The 19,240-nt window shown below is 48.4% G+C and overlaps 7 protein-coding genes across 7 annotated transcripts; 5 read left to right on the plus strand and 2 right to left on the minus strand.

Annotated features, from left to right (window-relative positions):
• Positions 1-774: 774 nt before the first annotated feature.
• N7520_001996 (uncharacterized protein) lies at positions 775-2,431 on the plus strand (the record flags this gene model as incomplete). The annotated part of the gene is made up of 3 exons (XM_057135931.1): positions 775-1,424; positions 1,484-1,559; positions 1,607-2,431. The coding sequence occupies 3 exons, from the start codon at positions 775-777 to the stop codon at positions 2,429-2,431; spliced, it is 1,551 nt and encodes a 516-aa protein (XP_057001867.1).
• A 380-nt stretch (positions 2,432-2,811) lies between these two features.
• Positions 2,812-4,876, plus strand: N7520_001997 (TAP-like protein-domain-containing protein; the record flags this gene model as incomplete). Its single annotated transcript, XM_057135932.1, has 4 exons — positions 2,812-3,012; positions 3,060-4,383; positions 4,600-4,682; positions 4,748-4,876. The coding sequence occupies 4 exons, from the start codon at positions 2,812-2,814 to the stop codon at positions 4,874-4,876; spliced, it is 1,737 nt and encodes a 578-aa protein (XP_057001868.1).
• Positions 4,877-5,127: 251 nt separating this feature from the next.
• On the minus strand, positions 5,128-7,887 carry N7520_001998 (beta-mannosidase; the record flags this gene model as incomplete). Its single annotated transcript, XM_057135933.1, has 5 exons — positions 5,128-5,940; positions 5,992-6,233; positions 6,281-6,711; positions 6,758-7,708; positions 7,766-7,887. 5 exons carry the CDS (start codon positions 7,885-7,887, stop codon positions 5,128-5,130), a joined length of 2,559 nt encoding a protein of 852 aa, XP_057001869.1.
• Positions 7,888-9,858: 1,971 nt separating this feature from the next.
• On the plus strand, positions 9,859-12,269 carry N7520_001999 (uncharacterized protein; the record flags this gene model as incomplete). Its single annotated transcript, XM_057135934.1, has 3 exons — positions 9,859-10,088; positions 10,148-11,246; positions 11,295-12,269. 3 exons carry the CDS (start codon positions 9,859-9,861, stop codon positions 12,267-12,269), a joined length of 2,304 nt encoding a protein of 767 aa, XP_057001870.1.
• Positions 12,270-12,958: 689 nt separating this feature from the next.
• On the plus strand, positions 12,959-14,338 carry N7520_002000 (glycosylphosphatidylinositol-alpha 1,4 mannosyltransferase I; the record flags this gene model as incomplete). Its single annotated transcript, XM_057135935.1, has 3 exons — positions 12,959-13,945; positions 13,996-14,103; positions 14,162-14,338. The coding sequence occupies 3 exons, from the start codon at positions 12,959-12,961 to the stop codon at positions 14,336-14,338; spliced, it is 1,272 nt and encodes a 423-aa protein (XP_057001871.1).
• Positions 14,339-14,801: 463 nt separating this feature from the next.
• N7520_002001 (DNA damage response protein RcaA) lies at positions 14,802-17,131 on the minus strand (the record flags this gene model as incomplete). The annotated part of the gene is made up of 5 exons (XM_057135936.1): positions 14,802-16,575; positions 16,634-16,785; positions 16,835-16,929; positions 16,977-17,039; positions 17,095-17,131. The coding sequence occupies 5 exons, from the start codon at positions 17,129-17,131 to the stop codon at positions 14,802-14,804; spliced, it is 2,121 nt and encodes a 706-aa protein (XP_057001872.1).
• Positions 17,132-17,287: 156 nt separating this feature from the next.
• On the plus strand, positions 17,288-19,132 carry N7520_002002 (Y-family DNA polymerase; the record flags this gene model as incomplete). The annotated part of the gene is made up of 2 exons (XM_057135937.1): positions 17,288-17,425; positions 17,474-19,132. The coding sequence occupies 2 exons, from the start codon at positions 17,288-17,290 to the stop codon at positions 19,130-19,132; spliced, it is 1,797 nt and encodes a 598-aa protein (XP_057001873.1).
• Positions 19,133-19,240: the final 108 nt, after the last annotated feature.

Raw genomic sequence — 19,240 nt, forward strand, 5'->3', positions numbered from 1 at the left:
ATTTGTGGTCAGTATGGATGTTACTCTCTTAAGATAAAGATATGTACATAAGTGGAAACGGACTTTGGTGTTGTATAGCAATTAAAAAGAAAGGAATAGGAATGACTTGATCTCCTGTTGCGGGGTAGTTCATCCGACTGTGAGGTACAAACCCCTGTCCATTACACCTTTCTGCAAGCTTAGAAAGCATTTATACCGCTGTGGCTGGACATTTGTTGTCGCCATGCGCTCCAAGCGACTGAAAATACATCTATGGCAAGTACCTAGAACGCCGCGTATTAACAGTTAGTGAAGATTGACGAATAGCAACCGGGCGGGATTTAAAAATCAAATTATTCGCCTCAGCAAGGCGTCTTTTATTCAAGGCAATTACATGAAGCGAGAATAAGATGCGGGGCATGCAAGTGGTTCGCATCACCGAAATCCCGTAGCGCGACTACTGGACCACGTTGCCAAGCATCCCTGTACCTATGCATCAGACAACTCATCACTTCCCAGCAAACATAAGGCTATATACTGGTCATTGCTGGCATGGATGCTACAGAACCAGCTGACCAAGGCTCCGTCACTGTTTGTGCAGACTTCCAAGGCCAAGGCATACCCTGGTCTTATTGCCAGCTCATGGTTACACGAATTGGTCTTCGCTAGGAACATGAAAATACAGGAAATGAACAAGGGAGAGAAATTTATAAATGCGAGTAATTTCCAGCAGATGAAGTGCTTAGCAATCGATCTGAAAATATTCAAATCACGAGAACAGTCAATCCAGTCATCATGTCAGTGGCAACCAAGTCCCCTCCACAGCCTGCAACACAAGATGTCATTTTATCTTCTCCAAAGAGTGATTCTCTAAAGAGCTTTTTGAAATGCGTCATTGAATTAGCCACTAGTCCTGAGCTACAGGCTACTACCACCATCATGTGCGAATTCGATCACCAGAAACAGCAGATAAAACAACTAAACGACTTGGGGAAAGACCATATGATCACTATAAAAACTATGGCGGCAACAATCCAGAATGAGAAGAAAGCTCATGAAGACACCCAAGCGCAGTTGGAAAGGTTGAAAAAAGAGATGGCAGACAAGGACAGGGTTATCGCCGATCAATTGCAGAAGATCAATGCACTTGGAAAAGATGCCAAGAATTTGAGATCAGAGAAATCTCAAGAAACAATGAGAGCTACGCGGTTGTCTGATGAAAATACTTTGTTGCAGAGGGCTCTAAAAGAGAAGGATGCTATCATCGAAAAGAATTCAGCTTCTGAAACGGCACTCGATGAACGCTTGAAATCGGAAAAAAAGAGAAGCGAGAAGTTGAGTGAAGATTACGCGTCTCTGGAGCGTATGATGACAGAATTCCAAGTCAAGTTGCAACAGACGGAGAGCTTCAGAGCCCCATACTCAGAAATGGACATAGAGCTCATGTGAGTCACGAAATCCACAATACACGACACGTTCATGGCTTCGATATTGACTCTATCAGGACCGATCAATTTGCCAATCTATGGGATTATGCCACACAGCAAATTTCCAAGGTCTTGAACCAAGACATCTTGATTGTTTGTATCACATAATCATTTGGAGAACACTTGACTCACAGTATTAGGATCATATCTCATGGGAGACATTTCGAAAAGGTAGCACTTTTATGATGCCGCATACTGTCCCTCTGCCCGCTTCCACCAGCAAGGCTGCCAAGGGAATGCGACTCGTTATCACACTAGCCATTCTATCAAGAGAGATTGAGAAACACATCTTTCAGCCGAATTATCTGGATTCAGATGACAACCAGCTGCGCCGTGTACTGAGCGAACTTGCCACAACAAATGGCGAAAAAGAATCATTTTGTCGGGCCATGCTTCTTTCAATTGATGAGACGGTTCAAAGGAGGTCTGCCCTGTCCAGAGTCTCACGAATTGCTCGGGACGTGACACACCATCTATTTGGTACCCTCTCAGATATCAAACAAGAGGAGCTTCGACAAACTATGTCGAAGATTGCGGAGGAAGCAATGAATGTTTGGATCCCTCTCCAACATGCTGAAATTAAATATGAGCCAGACTTCGAGCCTCTTCTTTGGGATGATGATGAATGGGCGTGTTTTGAATTTCCGGGAGAAAAGACCGCAAATGCGAAGAGGGATGCCGGAAGTCCGACGGAACTCCTTACTATTTTCCCGCGCATTTCCCAGGTAGCCGAGAAAAAACGCCATGGTTGGACTTTTGTCACTCAGATCAGGTCATCACATCATCTCTGGAGCCTGGCGGAGCAAGAGGTTAATCGGAGCCCAAGTAGCCCGGTGACTCGGATGCCATCGACAGGCACTAGGAGACCATCTATCTCTGCGACCGCACGTCCTAATGGGATTCTTAACGGGAAGACATCGCCTGATGGGAAGCCTTCTTACAGAAAGGAAAACGGAGCTCAATAAGCTGGATGTTCAAGTAATCTGGTCTATCGTTACTATTTTGCATATCTATGTGCTGTCACATTTTCCATTCACGACTCTTTTATAGCCATCAGAATGTGATTTTGTCTACCAGTAAATGTGTCATGTAAGCTGTGATCATTCAGATATTCATTTCAAATATGGCGTAACTTGTTATCTCGGTTAGTCTACAACTAGCGTGAACTAGTCACCTCAACCTTGTGACCTGTGACTGGACTCGATTCTTTGTAGATCATCTCTCCTGGTTTATTTGTTTTATTCAATTATTGAGTCGAAAATAACTTCAATCCTACGCCTTGTCCCTTTCCTCGGAAGCAGCTGCTTATCTCCATCGGTCACAACGCGACCCCGCATTCACCAGAATGTATCTTGACAAAAAGGGTCACCAAGAAACCCATACGCCAACATCGAATTTTAGGTTATCGCGATGGAAACACAAAGCTTTGCGACCTGTGGCTATTATCTCTACCCTAGCAATCCTGTGGACTCAGTATTTTCGAGACAATCTCAGGGGCCTACAGACTATCCAACCGGTAGCTGATAGGGAATTTCAGTGGGACTGCGTGAGTGACTTTGAATGGATGACCTGAGAGCTACTAACAAGCAGCAGATCACACCAGGCAAGCAACTCATTTATCACCCCTGCTACGAAAATGGCGACTTCGAGTGTGCCCGTCTCGAGCTACCAATGAACTACAATGCCACGGACAGTGAAGGGGCAAAGATCGCACTAGCAGTGATTCGGCTTCCAGCAAGAGTTCCAGTCACAGATGTGCGATATGGCGGTCCTGTTATTCTGAATCCCGGTGGACCTGGTGGGTCTGGCGTATCCCTTGCCGTTACCAGGGGTAAGGCTATTCAAAAAATTATTGATTTTGAGACATCTCCCGACCATGCAGATGCCCAATCATCCAGTGCAAAGTATTTTGATGTGATTAGCTTTGATCCAAGAGGAGTCAAAAATACCACTCCTCAACTCTCTTGTTTTGTCAATTCGGCAGCGCGAGACGCGTGGCAGCTTGAGTTGGAGGTAGAGGGGAATTCTGGGAGCTCAGATATTGCATTTGATCACCTTTGGGCACGGGCAAAGGCCTTTAGCGATACTTGCTCTACTCTGGATGTTGATGCTGGTGGTTCGGAATGGATAGGACGTTTCATGAACACTCCGCCGGTGGTGGCAGATATGGTTGAACTTATCGAGCGGCATGGCGAGTGGCGTGAGAAGGAGAGTACCAGATGTCTAGATACTGGAGTGAAATCTGAAGTTCAAGTGCAAAACACTCGGCGGAACAAGTGGCAGAAGGGAGAGGAAAAAATTCTGTATTGGGGATTCTCATATGGAAGTGTTCTGGGTGCAACTTTTGCTGCGTTGCAGCCCCACCGCATTCATCGCTTGGTGGTTGATGGAGTTTGCGACTCAGATGATTACTATGATGGTAATTGGCTCGCTAATCTTCAGGATGCAGACTCAGCACTGGAAAAGTTCTTCGATTACTGCCATGAAGCAGGTCCGAAGTCATGTCCATTTGCCTTGGACAGTTTACACACGACCAGAGAGCGCTTCTACGATATTCTCGCTGATATCTCAGTCAACCCCGTTGCAGTTCCTGGATCAACGAATAGAGGACCTGAAATCGTCACATATAGCGATGTTAGGGTGATAATTATCAGGTCTCTGTACTCACCAATGGCCAATTTTCCAATTTTGGCAGAACTCCTCACGGATCACTCTCGTCGCAATGGATCTTCCTTTGCAGATCTCAAAGCTCAGACCCGGAAGGCTCTTCATGATGAAGGAAATTTTGAGGCACTGTCAGGTATTCTATGCACAGATGCAAAAGACATGCATGGAATTGCAAAGCATGAGTATATGAAGTATTGGCAAACCCTTCAAAATCAAAGTCACGCACTCGGAGATGAATGGTCTGCCATTCGTATGTCCTGTCCTCACTGGCACATAAGACCGGAATGGCCATTTAATGGTAAGTTGCATCTGATATGTGGGATTTTACTTAGCGCTGACCCATGACCACGACTGTTAAGGATCATTCGTTCAAAATACGTCGCATCCTCTACTTTTCATTGGCAACTCATATGACCCAGTGACTCCTCTTCAAAAGTAAGAATACCAATACCTACGACCCACTCAGCAATCCAGCTTACATACTATAGTGCCGTCAAAATGTCTTCTGGCTTCTCCGGTGCCGGAGTACTACAGCAAAACTCCGTCGGTGTAAGTGCTCCATCCCGATTAATTTGCTGATTGTCTGGCTTTGAAGGTTAACCTGATATTCATAGCACTGTTCATTGGCTGCATCCTCCGAATGTACCACCAAGTTCGTTAGAAATTATTTCCAAACAGGGGAGCTTCCACCCCCGGGAACAATCTGCGAGATAGATGCGCGGCCTTTTGGGCTTCCTGGTTAGGATATCATTGAAACTGGGTTCCAAAGCTAAGGATACATATGAATGCTTTTTCGTCAAATATTCCAAGATTCTGCTCAATCTTGATAGCCTTATTCTACCAGATTGGAGCATTCGGTATAAAATGTACAGAAAATCACAACTCCCGGCCGATTTACATTATCTAGTATTATAAAATTATGACTGAAGTGCATGGAAATGAAAGATATGAACTCATGTATTGGACAGTCTACCGGCTCTTCGTCCCTGAATATCTAGATAGACACCTCTTGAGCGGACTCCTCCCGTCCCAGGAATCTATATGTCAAGCTTGATACGTCCGCCGACAGCCCCGTGATGGCAATCTGCTGCACATCGCCAGGGACAATGTCCAGCGCATTGTCGCTATATCTGATTCCATCTCGCTCCTCAAAGACCAAACATTTCACCGGTTTTTGCGCAGCAATCGTCACCGTCTGTACATTGTCTGTTCTAGACGAGCTCGATCGTTTAATCTCGATTGGCGGCGTCGGGATGTTGATGTATTTAAAAGGTTGCGGCCAGTCAACATCCCGGGCGACAAGTTCATTGTTTACCCACACTCGTGCAGCTAGCACATGAGGGTCCGGTTCTGCAACATGATCGATGATGCCGTCGGTAATGACGTTTGTTGTGCCATTCCCTACAATCAAAATGTTTCGAATCAAGGGCGAGCGTATTTCTTTTCCAGTTTCAATGGAAATAAACCGCAGCTCAACCTTTCCTTGAAGTGTCTCAGGCTTATTACTGACGACCCATAATTCATACTGACTGCTGAGCGCTGGCTGGGCATGAACCACACTCCAGTCGTGGTGTTCACGTCGCACACCAACGGCGATGGGATTGAGCACACGCTTGACCGCGTAATAGGCAGGCTTTGGCCTTAGGAAATAATCCACAATGGCCCATGAAATAGTCGGCCAGCAATCATTGAGCTGCCAAAGCAGGGCTCCTCCGCAATGTCTTTCATCGCCCCACTGGCGCCGCCAGCCTCGATACCCAAACATCATTGTCTCGGCCTGGACAGCTTGAGTTTGATAGATGTATGCCTAAGTGCGTCAACATTATCGCTAGTATTGAACATGACGGGGTAATCCTACTTCGAGACTTCCGCCATGCGGAAATCTGAAATTCTCTACCAGATAAGTCGCTAGTCGTCTCTCATGGCCGTCCGCCTTATTGTGGAAATCCATCACTTGAGATTGAGGGTGATGATCCTTGGGGTTTCGAGAAAATGATTTGATTGTTTCCATGTGCGGAAACGCTTCCATGCCGAATTCGCTGTTGAATCGGCCACCCAAAGTATCAAATATTTGGTACTTCTCCTGTGTTCCATGCCATACTAGAAATTTTCAGCGGACTTCTGATTGTTGTGACTAGTTGACTTACCATTCCACTGATGCATATCTCCCACTGTCGGATCCGAGGAGATTTTCCCATCACCCCATGGACTGCCTGGATGGTAGAAAGTCCCCGGGGAGTACTCCAAAGCCACATCCGGCAGCAGCTTCTCATAGATGTATCGGGCCGGAAAATCAGATTTGAGCCAATTTTCCGGATTTTTATCCTCGAAATCATATGTGAGGCCGACTGACTCTTGGACTTGGTAGTCTTCATTGTTGCCGACGTAGATCACAATGGACGGGTGGTGGCGTAGTCGCGTTAAATTATAGATCGCTTCTTGGCGCACAGATTCAAGTAGGGAGGGCCATGTTGGGTAGTTGCCACAGCCAAACATGAAGTCTTGCCAAACCATCACTCCTAGCTCATCACAGGCTTCGTAAAATGTAGCATCTTCGTAGATACCACCTCCCCATACTCTGTAGCCATTTTAGATCACTCATGTACACATTGGTCAATACATACCTAATCATAACTTGTTGGCCCTCCACCATCATCTCGATCCACTTGCGGTACCGGTCAGGGGTGACGTTGGTCAAAAGACTGTCCGCAGGTATCCAGCAGGATCCACCACAGAAAATGTCCATCCCGTTGATACGGAAGAAAAATGATTTCCCATGTTTGTCCGGTTGTTGGATGACTTCAGCGGATCGAATTCCAAACCTTTTGCTTTTTTGATCCACAATTTGCTCCCCGCAAAGCAGCAAAACTGAAACTTCGTATAAGGTCTGATTGCCATACCCATGAGGCCACCAAAGCTCCGGGCGATTGACAGGAAATGAAACCTGGGCTTGATTTGCCGATAGCGGGATGTCCTGGCGCGCAAATTCCTTTCCGTGCACACTCAGAGTAAACCGAGCTCTATATTCCTTAACCCCCGTTGTTTCAACCTTGATTGTGGTGGTCACCTTGGCTGTCTCTTGATCGAGCGATAGAGATGTTTGCGGCCAAAGGTCAGCCACACGTGCGGTATAAGCTTCTAGTCGGACTGGACGCCAAATGCCAGCAGTCATTAGCACCGGTCCCCAGTCCCAGCCCCAATGGTATTGCGCCTTTCGGACCGCCAGACGAGACATATCTCCGTTAAAACCGACCCATTTGTGAGATTTGTCTTGATCACGTAACTCACGAGCCTTGATCTCGGCACATTTAAATTCAATTTCCAGTGTGTGCTCACCCTCTGCTTGCATCGCCTTCGTGACGTTCACGCGGCGACCTAGAAACATGTTGTCGGACTGCAAGATTACCTGGCCATCCAGCTTCACCGTTGCAAAGGTATCCAGGCCATCAAATACCAAGTCAATTGCGGAACCATTGGAGAAGGTCGGGTTGTCGAACGTGTTGCGGTATACCCATGACTTTTGGTTCACCCAACGTGCTTTGACCTCATTCAACTCGGCAAAGGGATCTTCGAGCCTATTTGAATTTCGTTAATATCCAGTATGAGCACCTTCATCGTCAGAATGAGCCTACTTGTTGTTGTCAAGCAGATCTTGTTGAACGACGGAGGGCACCGTTGATACGGGCATCCAATCTTCTGTCTCACTGTCCCGGAAAGACCACCCAGTGGAAAGGGTATGAGTTTTCAGCTCCATGATGCACAGTTGAATTGGTTCAGAAGTTGATTATGAGCCAGCTTTCCAGACTTCAAGCTATTTAGATGAATAGTGATTACCTTATCGATAAGCTACCCCACGCACCTTCCCATTTGGGTGCGGAGACTCCGAGACATGTGACATCGACACCTCATATAATAGGCGTATATTTGATCCTCAGGCATCAATAAACGTGCTCTCGTCGTGTGACCAAATCAGTCCCGACTCCCTAGATTGCCGATGCTGCTTACCCAAGGAACACTTCTCAATATGGAGGAGTTTCCAGAATACCTAAATGACTTGCAGAGTACCCGATTGGACACGGACCCATCTCCGTCCAGCTTCAGGCTCCAAACTTCCCTCTTCCAACGGAGGACATGCCTCTCTTTATCTAGGGTTGACCAGGAAACTTTGTTCTTCTAATACCTTTGTGCAGATTGCATACGGCATCCGCATCGAAGGCTAGATACCTTGATTATGATCCATGCTCACTAAAATTACTAGGAAGCCGAACCGAATTTACGCTAGTGTTCCCAGTCCCTCTAACCGAACCAATGATCGGCCCCGCTTCGGGGTCCGAAGGCAACGGCCCTTGGTAGTTTGGTTCCTTCATCAAAGTCGACATGGGGTAGCTTTGGCGTTTCGATTTCCCCTCAAATAATCTGGGTCTCTACAACTCTGCATGGGTTTACGCAAGCTTATGCCTTTTTCGGTTTCACGCACCTCGTTTCGCCGGAACTCACATCTAGCATGTTGACATTGGATGTTGAGTTGGATTTATTACTGGTGCCTCCACCTCCTCGGGCCCTTGGCTTAATGTGGACATCGCGTCCGCCACCAGGGTCTCGGCTTCGGACTTGTTATGATGGTGATTGGGCAAGGGGAAGCACGTCCCTGGCCCCGCCTGATCAATATACGAACGATGTGTTTCGGTCCCGCACCGCTAAATTTCCCTGGCGCCATGCCCCATCCACGAGGCTTTCGCCACGGAAATTAGCCATGGGGCAACTGCCACTCCCCGCACAATGTAAGTGTTCCGTACAGGGTTTCCAGGGGTTCCTGGGTCAAACTCCGGACCAAAGGAATGTCTGATGTTGGATAGTTGTTTCCATACAACGCCAGGAAACAACCTAAGAAGTAGTCTTGAACCTTTTCTACGGACGATCTTCCGGTATTCTGCAGGGTTCGTTCCACTTCTGCAACCTAGGGCTGTCCTGCTTCTGCCGAGTCAGCAAACCTGGAGAAAGTTCCATTCTCTGAGGAAATTATGGCAGGGGCTCCGACGCGTGGAACTAGCCAGTGGCGTATGAAGAGCATGCACTCCGTAATTTGCCCGTGAACCCTGGTTAAGCTGGCGCGTGGCACTTTCCGGTAAGAAAGTACAACAATCGGGATTCATTTAATGCCCCCCACCAAGACCTTGTCATTTGTATGTACCGGCACTTGGCAGTGGTAGTTCAGGTGTAGCAAGAGTGAGCCTTGAAGCTCAACAAGTTTGGCCAAGTCCATATAATTTCATCTATTTAATGGTGCCGTTGATTCCGCAAATCAACAACGGAGTGACATGTCCAATAAGCGAGTTTACATCCGGTGACGCCGAAGTGGGCACAAAGACCCCAGACTTGCTTGAAATGCGGGGGAGAATTAGGCGGACCAAAAACATTACTATTTTCGGTCTTAGCTGCTCACTTAGCCTCGAGTCCTCTCCCTGGTCTTTTTCTTGGTCATATTTTCTCCCCATCTCCTTCCATGTTTTCCAGTGACACGACCCATTTTAACACGATATGATCTACGTGATCAACCTTGAGTTTCGATATTACCCATACCTTGGAAAACGACTTGAATCCGTATATTTGTTCTAGCAAATCGTACAACTGCGTCTTAAAACCCCCACCAATGCTGTCATTTCATTGACTCTGGGCTTGAACTATGTGATTCGTGAATTTGATTCCGTGATAATATCTTGCAGCCATGTTCCACACATTTGAGAGTTTCGAAAATCCGACGGCACGCACGCCTGCAAAAACCCGACCCGCCACCGAGCGTCGTGAATCAGTCAGTCGCCGAGTGACGACCCTGCGCGCATGTACATCATGTCGACATCGAAAGATTAAATGTGATGGTGAAAAGCCATGCGAGGCATGTCGATGGTATAAAAAGGCAGATCAGTGTCACTACTCCGATCCTAGGCCTTCCAGAAGGTGGGTTACTAGCCATGTATTGTCCCATGTATCGAAATGTCGGCTCAATATAAGAATAGACATGTTGAGAAGCTTTCTACGACTCTGGATGAATACCGCAGCATCCTAGGGAAACTTTTCCCTCATGTGCCTCCCGAGTCCCTCGTCAATTTGTCGCGGGAAAAACTACTCGAGCTCACATCAGCGTCGCCGTCGACCTTGCCGGCACAAATCAACACACACCATGCCGCTTCACCTTCTACCTCAGGCTCCATGGAGGCCCATGTGTCTCCAATCTCGAATGAAGACGACAACCTTGAATCTCTACAAAGCATGCCAGAAGAACTGGACGATGGCCGCAATGGTCATACTAGCTTCTTGGTAGAAGGCGTCTCCGACGACGTTAATGCATTATCCCTGTCATCCAGACAGCCTTCATCTTACTTGGGAGTTTCTTCTATCCAAGCTGTTCTCAAGGTGATTTTGTGGCTCGATCCAGGATGTGCTTCCTTCTTCGCTCGCACACCAGCAGTTTATCCACGCGAGGAAGTAGATCTTGAATATGACCCTCAAAATGCATGGCCCCCTCAACCACCGGTGACTCCACCCCCACCATCCATTCCACCAAGTGAGATGCAGATGCTAGATGCATACTTCTGTTACTTCCAAGCCTTTGCTCCAATGATCGACGAGAAGTCATTTCGAGAATCTTATATGACTGGCCACCGAAAGGATGACCATTGGCTGTCTCTGCTGAACATTGTTCTGGCACTGGGTAGCATTGCTGCCACAAGTCCAGATGATATGACGCATCAGACCTACTTCCTGCGCTGCAAGAGCCACTTGAGTCTGAGTTCTCTGGGGAGCTCCCACATCGAGACGATACAGGCTCTTGGCCTCATCGGTGGTTGGTATTGTCACTATATCAGCCAACCAAATCTGGCATATTCCGTCCTCGGCGCCGCATTGCGAATGGCAGCCACATTAGGATTGCATAAAGAGTTCGCCGAGAGTCGACAGGTCCCCGGTCCCACGAAACTTGCATCCATGGACCTCAAGCGTCGAGTTTGGTGGTCCCTGTTTGTCATGGATACTTGGGCGGGCATGACACTGGGAAGACCTAGCATGGGTCGCTTTGGTCCATACATCACTGTCAAACCACCGAACTGTCGAGATAAGGTTCGTTTCGTTGCCAACCTATTGCTGGGCCGTGTTAATATTCTTTAGGAAAACTTTCTCGACATCCTCCCGCTCGTAGAGAACATCCGCTTTGCCAAGATTGCAACGCAAGTCCAAGAGTCGTTGGCAGCTGCGCCACTGGTCAAGCATCAAGAAATGGCCCATGCAGATGCTCAACTGCTTGATTGGTGGGAGAATCTCCCACCTATTCTGAAAGACCACGAACCATGCACGGAGTCAACAAGCACAGTTCGTACTGTTATGAGATGGCGATTCTATAACCAGCGGATGCTTATCTATCGCCCTACACTTCTCAGCTACGCCATGCGTCGTGTGCCATACATTGCTCTCCGAGTCGAGGAACGCACTGCAATTATGAAATGCCGTGAAGTCGCGGAACTTTCTATCCAAAATATCGCCGCCACAGCACAATTCAACCAGCTTTGTGGCTGGAATGCCGTCTGGTGGACATTTCAAGCGTCCTTGGTACCCTTGGTAGGCCTCTTCCTCAACGACCCCACAACCGATGATCCTCGTGCATCAATCGAATCCTGCCAAGCGCAGGTCGAGACTGCCATGACCACTCTCGCGCGTATGTCGGCACATGGTCATACGGCCAAGCGATCTCTAGATGCTGTTTCGCGTATCTATGAGGCTAGTAAGCGTGGTGATGATCTGAGCGCATCAACTGCAGGAATTATTCCCACGACCATATTTCCCGCCGGTCGGGACATGACCTCCCTATTTGCGCCGACTGAGCCTGGTCGTCTAGGGATGTCGTTGAGTGAGGCAGGGATTTCAGATCCCTTAGCTGCCCCGTTCCTCGATGATTCCGGTCAGTATCTTTGGGAGTATTTGAGCTGGAGCGATAATAATCTTTGGCCTGGGATGGACCTTGAGAATCGGGGCGATGCAATGGCTGTCTTGACGCCAGATCATGAGAAAGGCTCTAAGTTTGCCGCACAGCCGTATTTTGAGCCCTTCCCAGATTCTTACTTTGGCAATCAGCCTGCATACTATTGAGAGTGCTGCTGGAACAGGATAGGGCATACTTACGCTTCTATCACTTTCAAATGTGTATTCGGTTGTACTGTATAAAATTTTGATGAATCAATGGTCGTACATAGTGATGCATACGTCCACATTGTACATACACATAGTTGGGCTTTAGCCTTGCCATTGCCTGCGCGAACCTCGAAGTACACACATGGTCCTTTACCCAAATTCATGGAACATGTCGAATCGAAAGTTAAGCATTTAAAGTGCTCGAAATATTTAACTTCCCATCTGTGTTGATCCTTCAACACCGGTGGAGACTTGCTTGGACATAGGCTCCTTGAAGCGGCAATATGGGAGCCCGACCTTGGTCATTGAGGGCTTAAAGAAGCGACTACGCTAACCGCAAATGGCCAAAGTGCCAGATCACATATTGATGACTCAGCACCGCGCTCTGCCGCGACATTTGACAGCGTTAAGTTAAGCAAACATCGCACCAAATCCAGTCTCAGAAATGAGATAAAAGATCAGTTCAGAGCCCTGCTAAAGATTAATTGGCTGGATCTGATCTAAACCGTGGTATTTGCCGAGCTGCTGTGCCGCTGCACTATTAACAAACCCGAACGCCGGCATTAGCTGGCCAGGGGAGCTTCCTCACACATTGCCCAAGCCTTCCCCCTGACTTGGCAATTGTGGATTGATATACTTGCAAAGGCATGACTCTTTTCGACTCCGCAACCCGCGTCTTTTTCGCGGCAACGGCCTTGCGCCTCATTTTGCTCTTCTATGGTGGCTGGCAAGATGCTCATTCTGCCATGAAGTACACTGATATCGATTACATGGTATTCACTGATGCCGCCCGCTATGTATCGAAGGGGGAAACCCCATATGCACGAGATACGTATCGCTATACGCCACTTCTCGCGTGGATGCTTTTGCCCACAGCCTGGGAAGGACCCGCACCATGGTCGTCGGTGACTTTTGCCTTTGGGAAGATTCTCTTTGCATTGGCTGATGCTCTAGCTGGATGGCTGGTTGTACAGCTCTTGACTCGATGTTATCGATTGCCCTCCGAGCGGGCGCTTCGTTATGTAGCCGCTGCATGGCTGTGGAATCCTATGGTCGCGAATATTAGCACTCGTGGCAGCTCCGAAGGGTTGCTCGGTGTTCTAGTTGCGGCATTGCTGTGGGCCACCTTGAAGAGAAAGGCCGTCCTTGCCGGTTTAATCCTTGGTCTGGCTGTGCACTTCAAGATTTACCCCTTCATCTACGGTATCTCGATTCTCTGGTGGTGGGATGCGGAGCGCGATGGCGCTACCCCTGCTCGTGACCTTGGCTGCATATCTAGGGGTTTGAGATTCATTACTCCTTCGCGAGTGAAGCTGATTCTGTCTTCCCTGATGACATTTGCTGTCCTGAACCTCGTCATGTATGTTCAGTACGGCATGCCTTTCCTCCACCATACCTTCTTCCACCATCTTACCCGGATTGACCACCGACACAATTTTTCTCCCTACGCCACTCTACTCTATCTCACTGCTGCTGGCAATGCAGAGTCCCACTTCGAGGCGCTTGCATTCCTACCTCAGCTATTGCTTGTAGTTGTCGCGCTTCCCTTGGTGCTGGCGAAAAAGAGCCTTGCAACTGCCATGTTGGCCCAGACATTTGCATTTGTCACGTTTAACAAAGTGTGCACGAGTCAAGTATGTCTCCCAGACTACTCATCGTATTTAATGTAAGCTAACGACGACAGTACTTCCTATGGTACCTTATCCTGCTGCCATTTTACCTCCCCTCCTCCGAGTTCATCCGCAAGCCTGCTCTCGGCATCTCAGCTGCTCTGTTGTGGGTCATCGCACAGGTATGTATGTACCTTGTTGGGTAATATATAAGGGGTTGTTGCTGACTACACTGAATAGGCCCTTTGGCTCCAGCAAGGCTATTATCTGGAATTTCTCGGCCTTTCCGCCTTTGTGCCCGGTCTCTTCCTTGCCTCCTTGTTCTTCTTCGCTGTGAACGCGTGGATCTTAGGCATCATTGTCCGCGATGGAGGCGAAAGCACAGACTTGGATTCCCAGGATGAGAAGAGGAATTAGTCAGGCGTGCTAAAGTTTATTGTGATTTTGGGTCAAGCTACTATCCAAAAATTGTACATTAATTATATATTCCATAAAGAATTGATGACCGCATCACAGCATTTGAAGTGCTTAGTAATATATACAGCTTCAGCTTCAGAGCTATGTGTCCACTGACAGCTCGCAAACAAAGAGCAGACGACATTTCCGACAAGCTTGTCAGTACAAAGAAACCTTGGAATGAAGGGGAGAGAACTATGGAGATCTTAAAAGGCCTCAAGCATGGGCAGTTGAGGTTATGATTGGTGCCCAGGTGATTGATCATGTCGAAATAGCGTGCAGGACTAGTAATAACCAGGCATTCGATTGAAGTGCTGCGCACTGCTGTTCATCGTGGTATTTGAGGGTATCAATGCATCAAAACTATAAAGCACGCTAGAAAATTATGCAACATGAGAGAATATAGAACGTCTAAAAGGGAAGGTTACCGCTTGCGCCTGAACCGGAATCGCAGTTCTTCATCACTCTCTGAATCACGTACTTCACGAGGCCGTTTCTGGCTGAGACTGCATGAATGCGCAGGTGGATCAGGCGTAGGTTCGGGACTCGCAGACAAACCCACCGACTGTTGTGACCTTGAGACAGCCCGCTCACTCGGAGTGACCGTCGGCTGATCCTCCTCCATCGGTCCATCGTTCCTGGCGGGCTCCTTGTGATTGCTGACCCATTGGTACTCGCCAATACCAAGTTCTCTCCTTGTGACCTCTTCCAGGGGAACAATGACACTCTGGACTCGCCGTGCATGGCGCGGCTCTCCCTTTCGCCGGAATCGTTTGAAGTTCTTTCGACCATTCCATTGTTCATCCCATCGATCGTTGCTATGATCATCTCGGGAGGGTGCTTCACGGACGGGAAGTTCCATCTCTTCGACGATAGCCAGATTCCGCAAGTCTTCGATGCTGACATCTTGGGTAAGGTGGGCATCTTCTTCAGCCTTTCTTTGTTTCTCTTCCTCATCGCGATGCCTTCGCGCCGCTTCTCGGATATCGAGCTTCGCACGTTTTGGCTTTGGAGGAGCTTCATGTTCCGCAGGCGCTGGACGACTAGGGCGTCCTTGCTCCATTTCTTCTCGTCGTCTCTTCATCGCCCGTGCGCCGGGCAGCAAATCCGTGACGACATCTTCTTCTTCTATCACTTTTTCCAGGGACTCGACATGTTGAGAGGGCTGGGGCTCATACTCCATGGTCGGGGTGTTGTTAATATCTTCGTCAGATGCGTATACAGGAATTGAATCCATGTCGAAGCCGTCATCGAATGTTTTCATTTTGCTCACGAACTTGCGAACACGTGAAGCTTTGGGTCTCGAAGAGCTCATCGACGGGGATCTTTGTGAGGGGGTAGGTGGGGATGCAGATGGAAGAGAACCCTCTGGAACGAGCTGCAGCTGAGGCTCCGGAGCAGTTGAGGGAAACGGCACCTGACTCGACTCTTCCTCACGAGGAAGAGGGCGACAAAGTGGAGAGGCGTCATTCCCTAAAATAGCATCCAGGAATTCCCTTTGCTCAATTACGCGTCGATCAATCATCAACGCGACCTCGTTACCCACCTCAATGGACCAAGTTTCGTGTTCACCTTTGGATCGGAACCTCACCAGCACGACTTGGCCAGGCCCATCTTCTCCAATGCCGCTTTTCTGGCCTGCGGCATCTCTCATGAATTTGACGATCTCGGCTGCCGTGGTAACGCCGTCTACTATTTGATAAAAGAGTGCCTTGCCCTGGCCATTGTTGATCGCTGCATGCAAATTCTCGAATTGGGCAGCATCGCCAAAAACAAAGGTATAGCCCTCGAAAACGTTGATACGAGCCGGGTTGGGCGCAAAGGCAGCTGCCGGTCGACTGACAGGTTCGTTACCAGCAGGTGGAAGATATTTTGTCGCATCTGGCCATGCGGCGTCGAAATCAGTCTCGAGTGGGGACAAGGCTTCCTCATTTTCCAAGTCTGTTGGCGTGGTGGCATAAACCAAAGCGTCAATATACGAGGGATTGACAATTGCTTTGCCGTTTATGAGCGCTTGGAGTCCTTTAGCTGTATTTCGCTTGCTCTGGACAACATGGGTGGTTTGATCCACCAGGTATGGGATGATAGTCTTGATGTCTAGGTCCTCTAGCTTGGAGCGCACTTTAGCTAGGGGATCCTCCGCTCTCATCTCCTTGGATGAAAAAGAGAAGCTCAAAACCACCGGCTGCCATCTTATTCTGTGATTGAAAGGTATGAGAGAGAGCTTTCGTGAAGATCGGCGCAGGGCATACGGACCGAAGAGGATGAGCATAGCGACCGAGCTGAATAATGTGTTCATCCCCATTTAATTTCCGATCTCCACCTTGAATTTGTTCCCCATCCACCAGTGTACCCTTCTTCGAATGTAAATCAGTCACGGTGACTTTGGTTCGCGCGTGTGGACGGGTCTATATCGGTCAGTCGTGAATTCCATCGAGGTTGAATGGCTCATCGTACTCCGTCGCGAGGGGTGACGGTCGATACTTCGATTGTGAGGTGTTTGCGGGAAATCGTATTGGCAGCCTTCACACTGTCAGAGATGGCGCGGTGAGCTGGTCAATGTTAGCTGCGGAACCTCACCGTCAAGATCTTGACTTACTGCCATCTTGCGGGGGTCGCCCGAATAGATACTTCTTCCCGGGCCGCAGCCAGACACGCTTCCCTGATTCTTGTCAGCGATGTCCTAGTTCCAACGAGATTTGAGTGTTATATCTCACCATCTAGGAAGTCACCTGTTGAGTCCAGTATCCACATGGAGAAAGCGTTGAAGAAACAGAAGATTGAAACAATGAGGGTTCCACGTGAAGCGAACGCGTCGACACGTGATCAGGCGTCAGTGGCGGCCGTTGCCTGAACTTAATACTCTTTTTTCCAACGTCAAACTTTCAACTCAATGGAAATCGTTGAATCATGGCGTCCCCTGGTGGACCTTCCAAAGACATGAAATCCGAGTCGGCTGAGAAGTATGAGAATAATGACACGTTAAAATACTCTTTGCTAGGACCATCTCTAACCAAAGCGGGTCAAGATGCCGTTGATCAGCGTAAGGTACGGATTGGATCTGAAATGACGATTTAGGTTGCTGAGAAATTATAGGTCTCTGAAATCATCTACGAAGCATCTAAAGGTTCCAAATTTTTCAACCATGAGCAAGACCGCGATCGAAACCTGACTATTAAGATTGAGCGTATTCGCAAGGAAAGATCTCATCTTGAAACTTTGGATCTCAGTCATGACCTGCGACGGGCGGATGAGTACCTGGCTGAGTTGGAATCGACTCGAGATCTTTCACAATATGTGGTTCATGTCGATTGTGACGCGTTCTTCGCCGCCGTCGAGGAATTGGACCGGCCGGAATTGAAAACGGTTCCCATGGCCGTGGGCAAAGGTGTTTTAACCACTTGCAATTACCTGGCTCGGAAATTTGGCGTGCGTAGCGGAATGGCGTCATTTGTGGCTAAGAAGCTTTGCCCTCAACTCGTTCTTCTTCCAATGAATTACGATAAATATACGGCGAAAGCCAAGGAGATTCGCGCAATTCTGGCACAGTACGATCCTATGTATGAGAGCGCCAGCATCGACGAGGCTTATTTGAACATCACTGCCTATTGCGCTGAAAATGAACTGGATCCGGAGGAAACCGTCCAACGAATGCGCGCTGAAATTCTAGAGACCACCAAGGTGTCCGTGTCGGCTGGGATTGCTGCAAATGCAAAAATTGCAAAAATATCGTCTAATCGAAACAAACCCAACGGTCAGTTTCGGGTTCCGAACGATCGGGCTGCGATCATGGAGTTCATGCGAGTACTTCCCGTGCGCAAAGTGAATGGAGTAGGCCGTGTCTTTGAACGAGAACTAGGCTCCATTGGAATCGAAACTTGCGGTGATATTTATCCACATCGTGGGCTCTTGACCAGATTATTTGGTGAAAAAGCATTCCAGTTCCTTGCCCAGTGCTATCTAGGTCTGGGCCGTACAAAAATCCAGCCGGTCGAAACCTACGAGCGAAAAAGCGTGGGAACCGAGACGACATTCCACGAAATTGGGGACAAGGAGGAGATTCGTGCCAAGTTGCAATCAGTGTCTCAAGAACTGGAAGGGGATCTAGCACGCACGCAGTTCAAAGGTCGAACATTGGTTCTCAAAGTCAAACTACACACGTTTGAAGTCCTGACTCGTCAAATAGCTCCGTCTCGGGCAGTCTCTCAGGCGAAAGATCTGTACAATTTCGCACTACCCATGCTAGTCAAATTGGAAAAGGAAATCCCTGGCATGAAGCTGCGATTACTTGGTCTCCGTTGCACAAATTTGGTCAGTACCAAGAAAGCTGGCATCAACTTCTTCGGTGCTGCAGCTGTACTAGCCAGACCTAGCTCGACAGACACGCCGGACTCTAATTCCCATGATATTAGTGCGGAGGAGGCTTTTGAGACTGCTGCTCGACAAGAGATCCAAGATGAAATGAATGACTTGGAACAGCTCAGTCAGGAGGCAGCCGGATCCGACACTGCGAATGTGCCCGATCTTGATCCTCCGGCCCAATGGAACTGTCCCATATGTGGTCGCGCTCAAGTAGCCGATTACCGAATCTTTAATGATCATGTGGACTTCTGTCTCTCTCGACAGACCATTCGTGAAGCCACTCAGGATACCCCAGATACGCAGGAAGAATCCATCCTAAGCCGGAAGCGCAAGTCAGCTCAGCCATCTCCTTCTGATGCTGACCCTCGGCAGAAACGTCTATTCTTTCGCTGAATCATCGAATATCACCTTACCAAGAAGCAAACTAAGCGCAATATACTAGGCTATTGCGTTCAATATCTACTGGGAAACCGCCAACCTCTTACTCCGATAGACATTGAT

Source organism: Penicillium odoratum (assembly GCF_028828045.1).
Source record: "Penicillium odoratum strain IBT 22623 chromosome Unknown utg000001l_segment0_segment0, whole genome shotgun sequence".
Lineage (NCBI taxonomy): Eukaryota > Fungi > Ascomycota > Eurotiomycetes > Eurotiales > Aspergillaceae > Penicillium > Penicillium odoratum.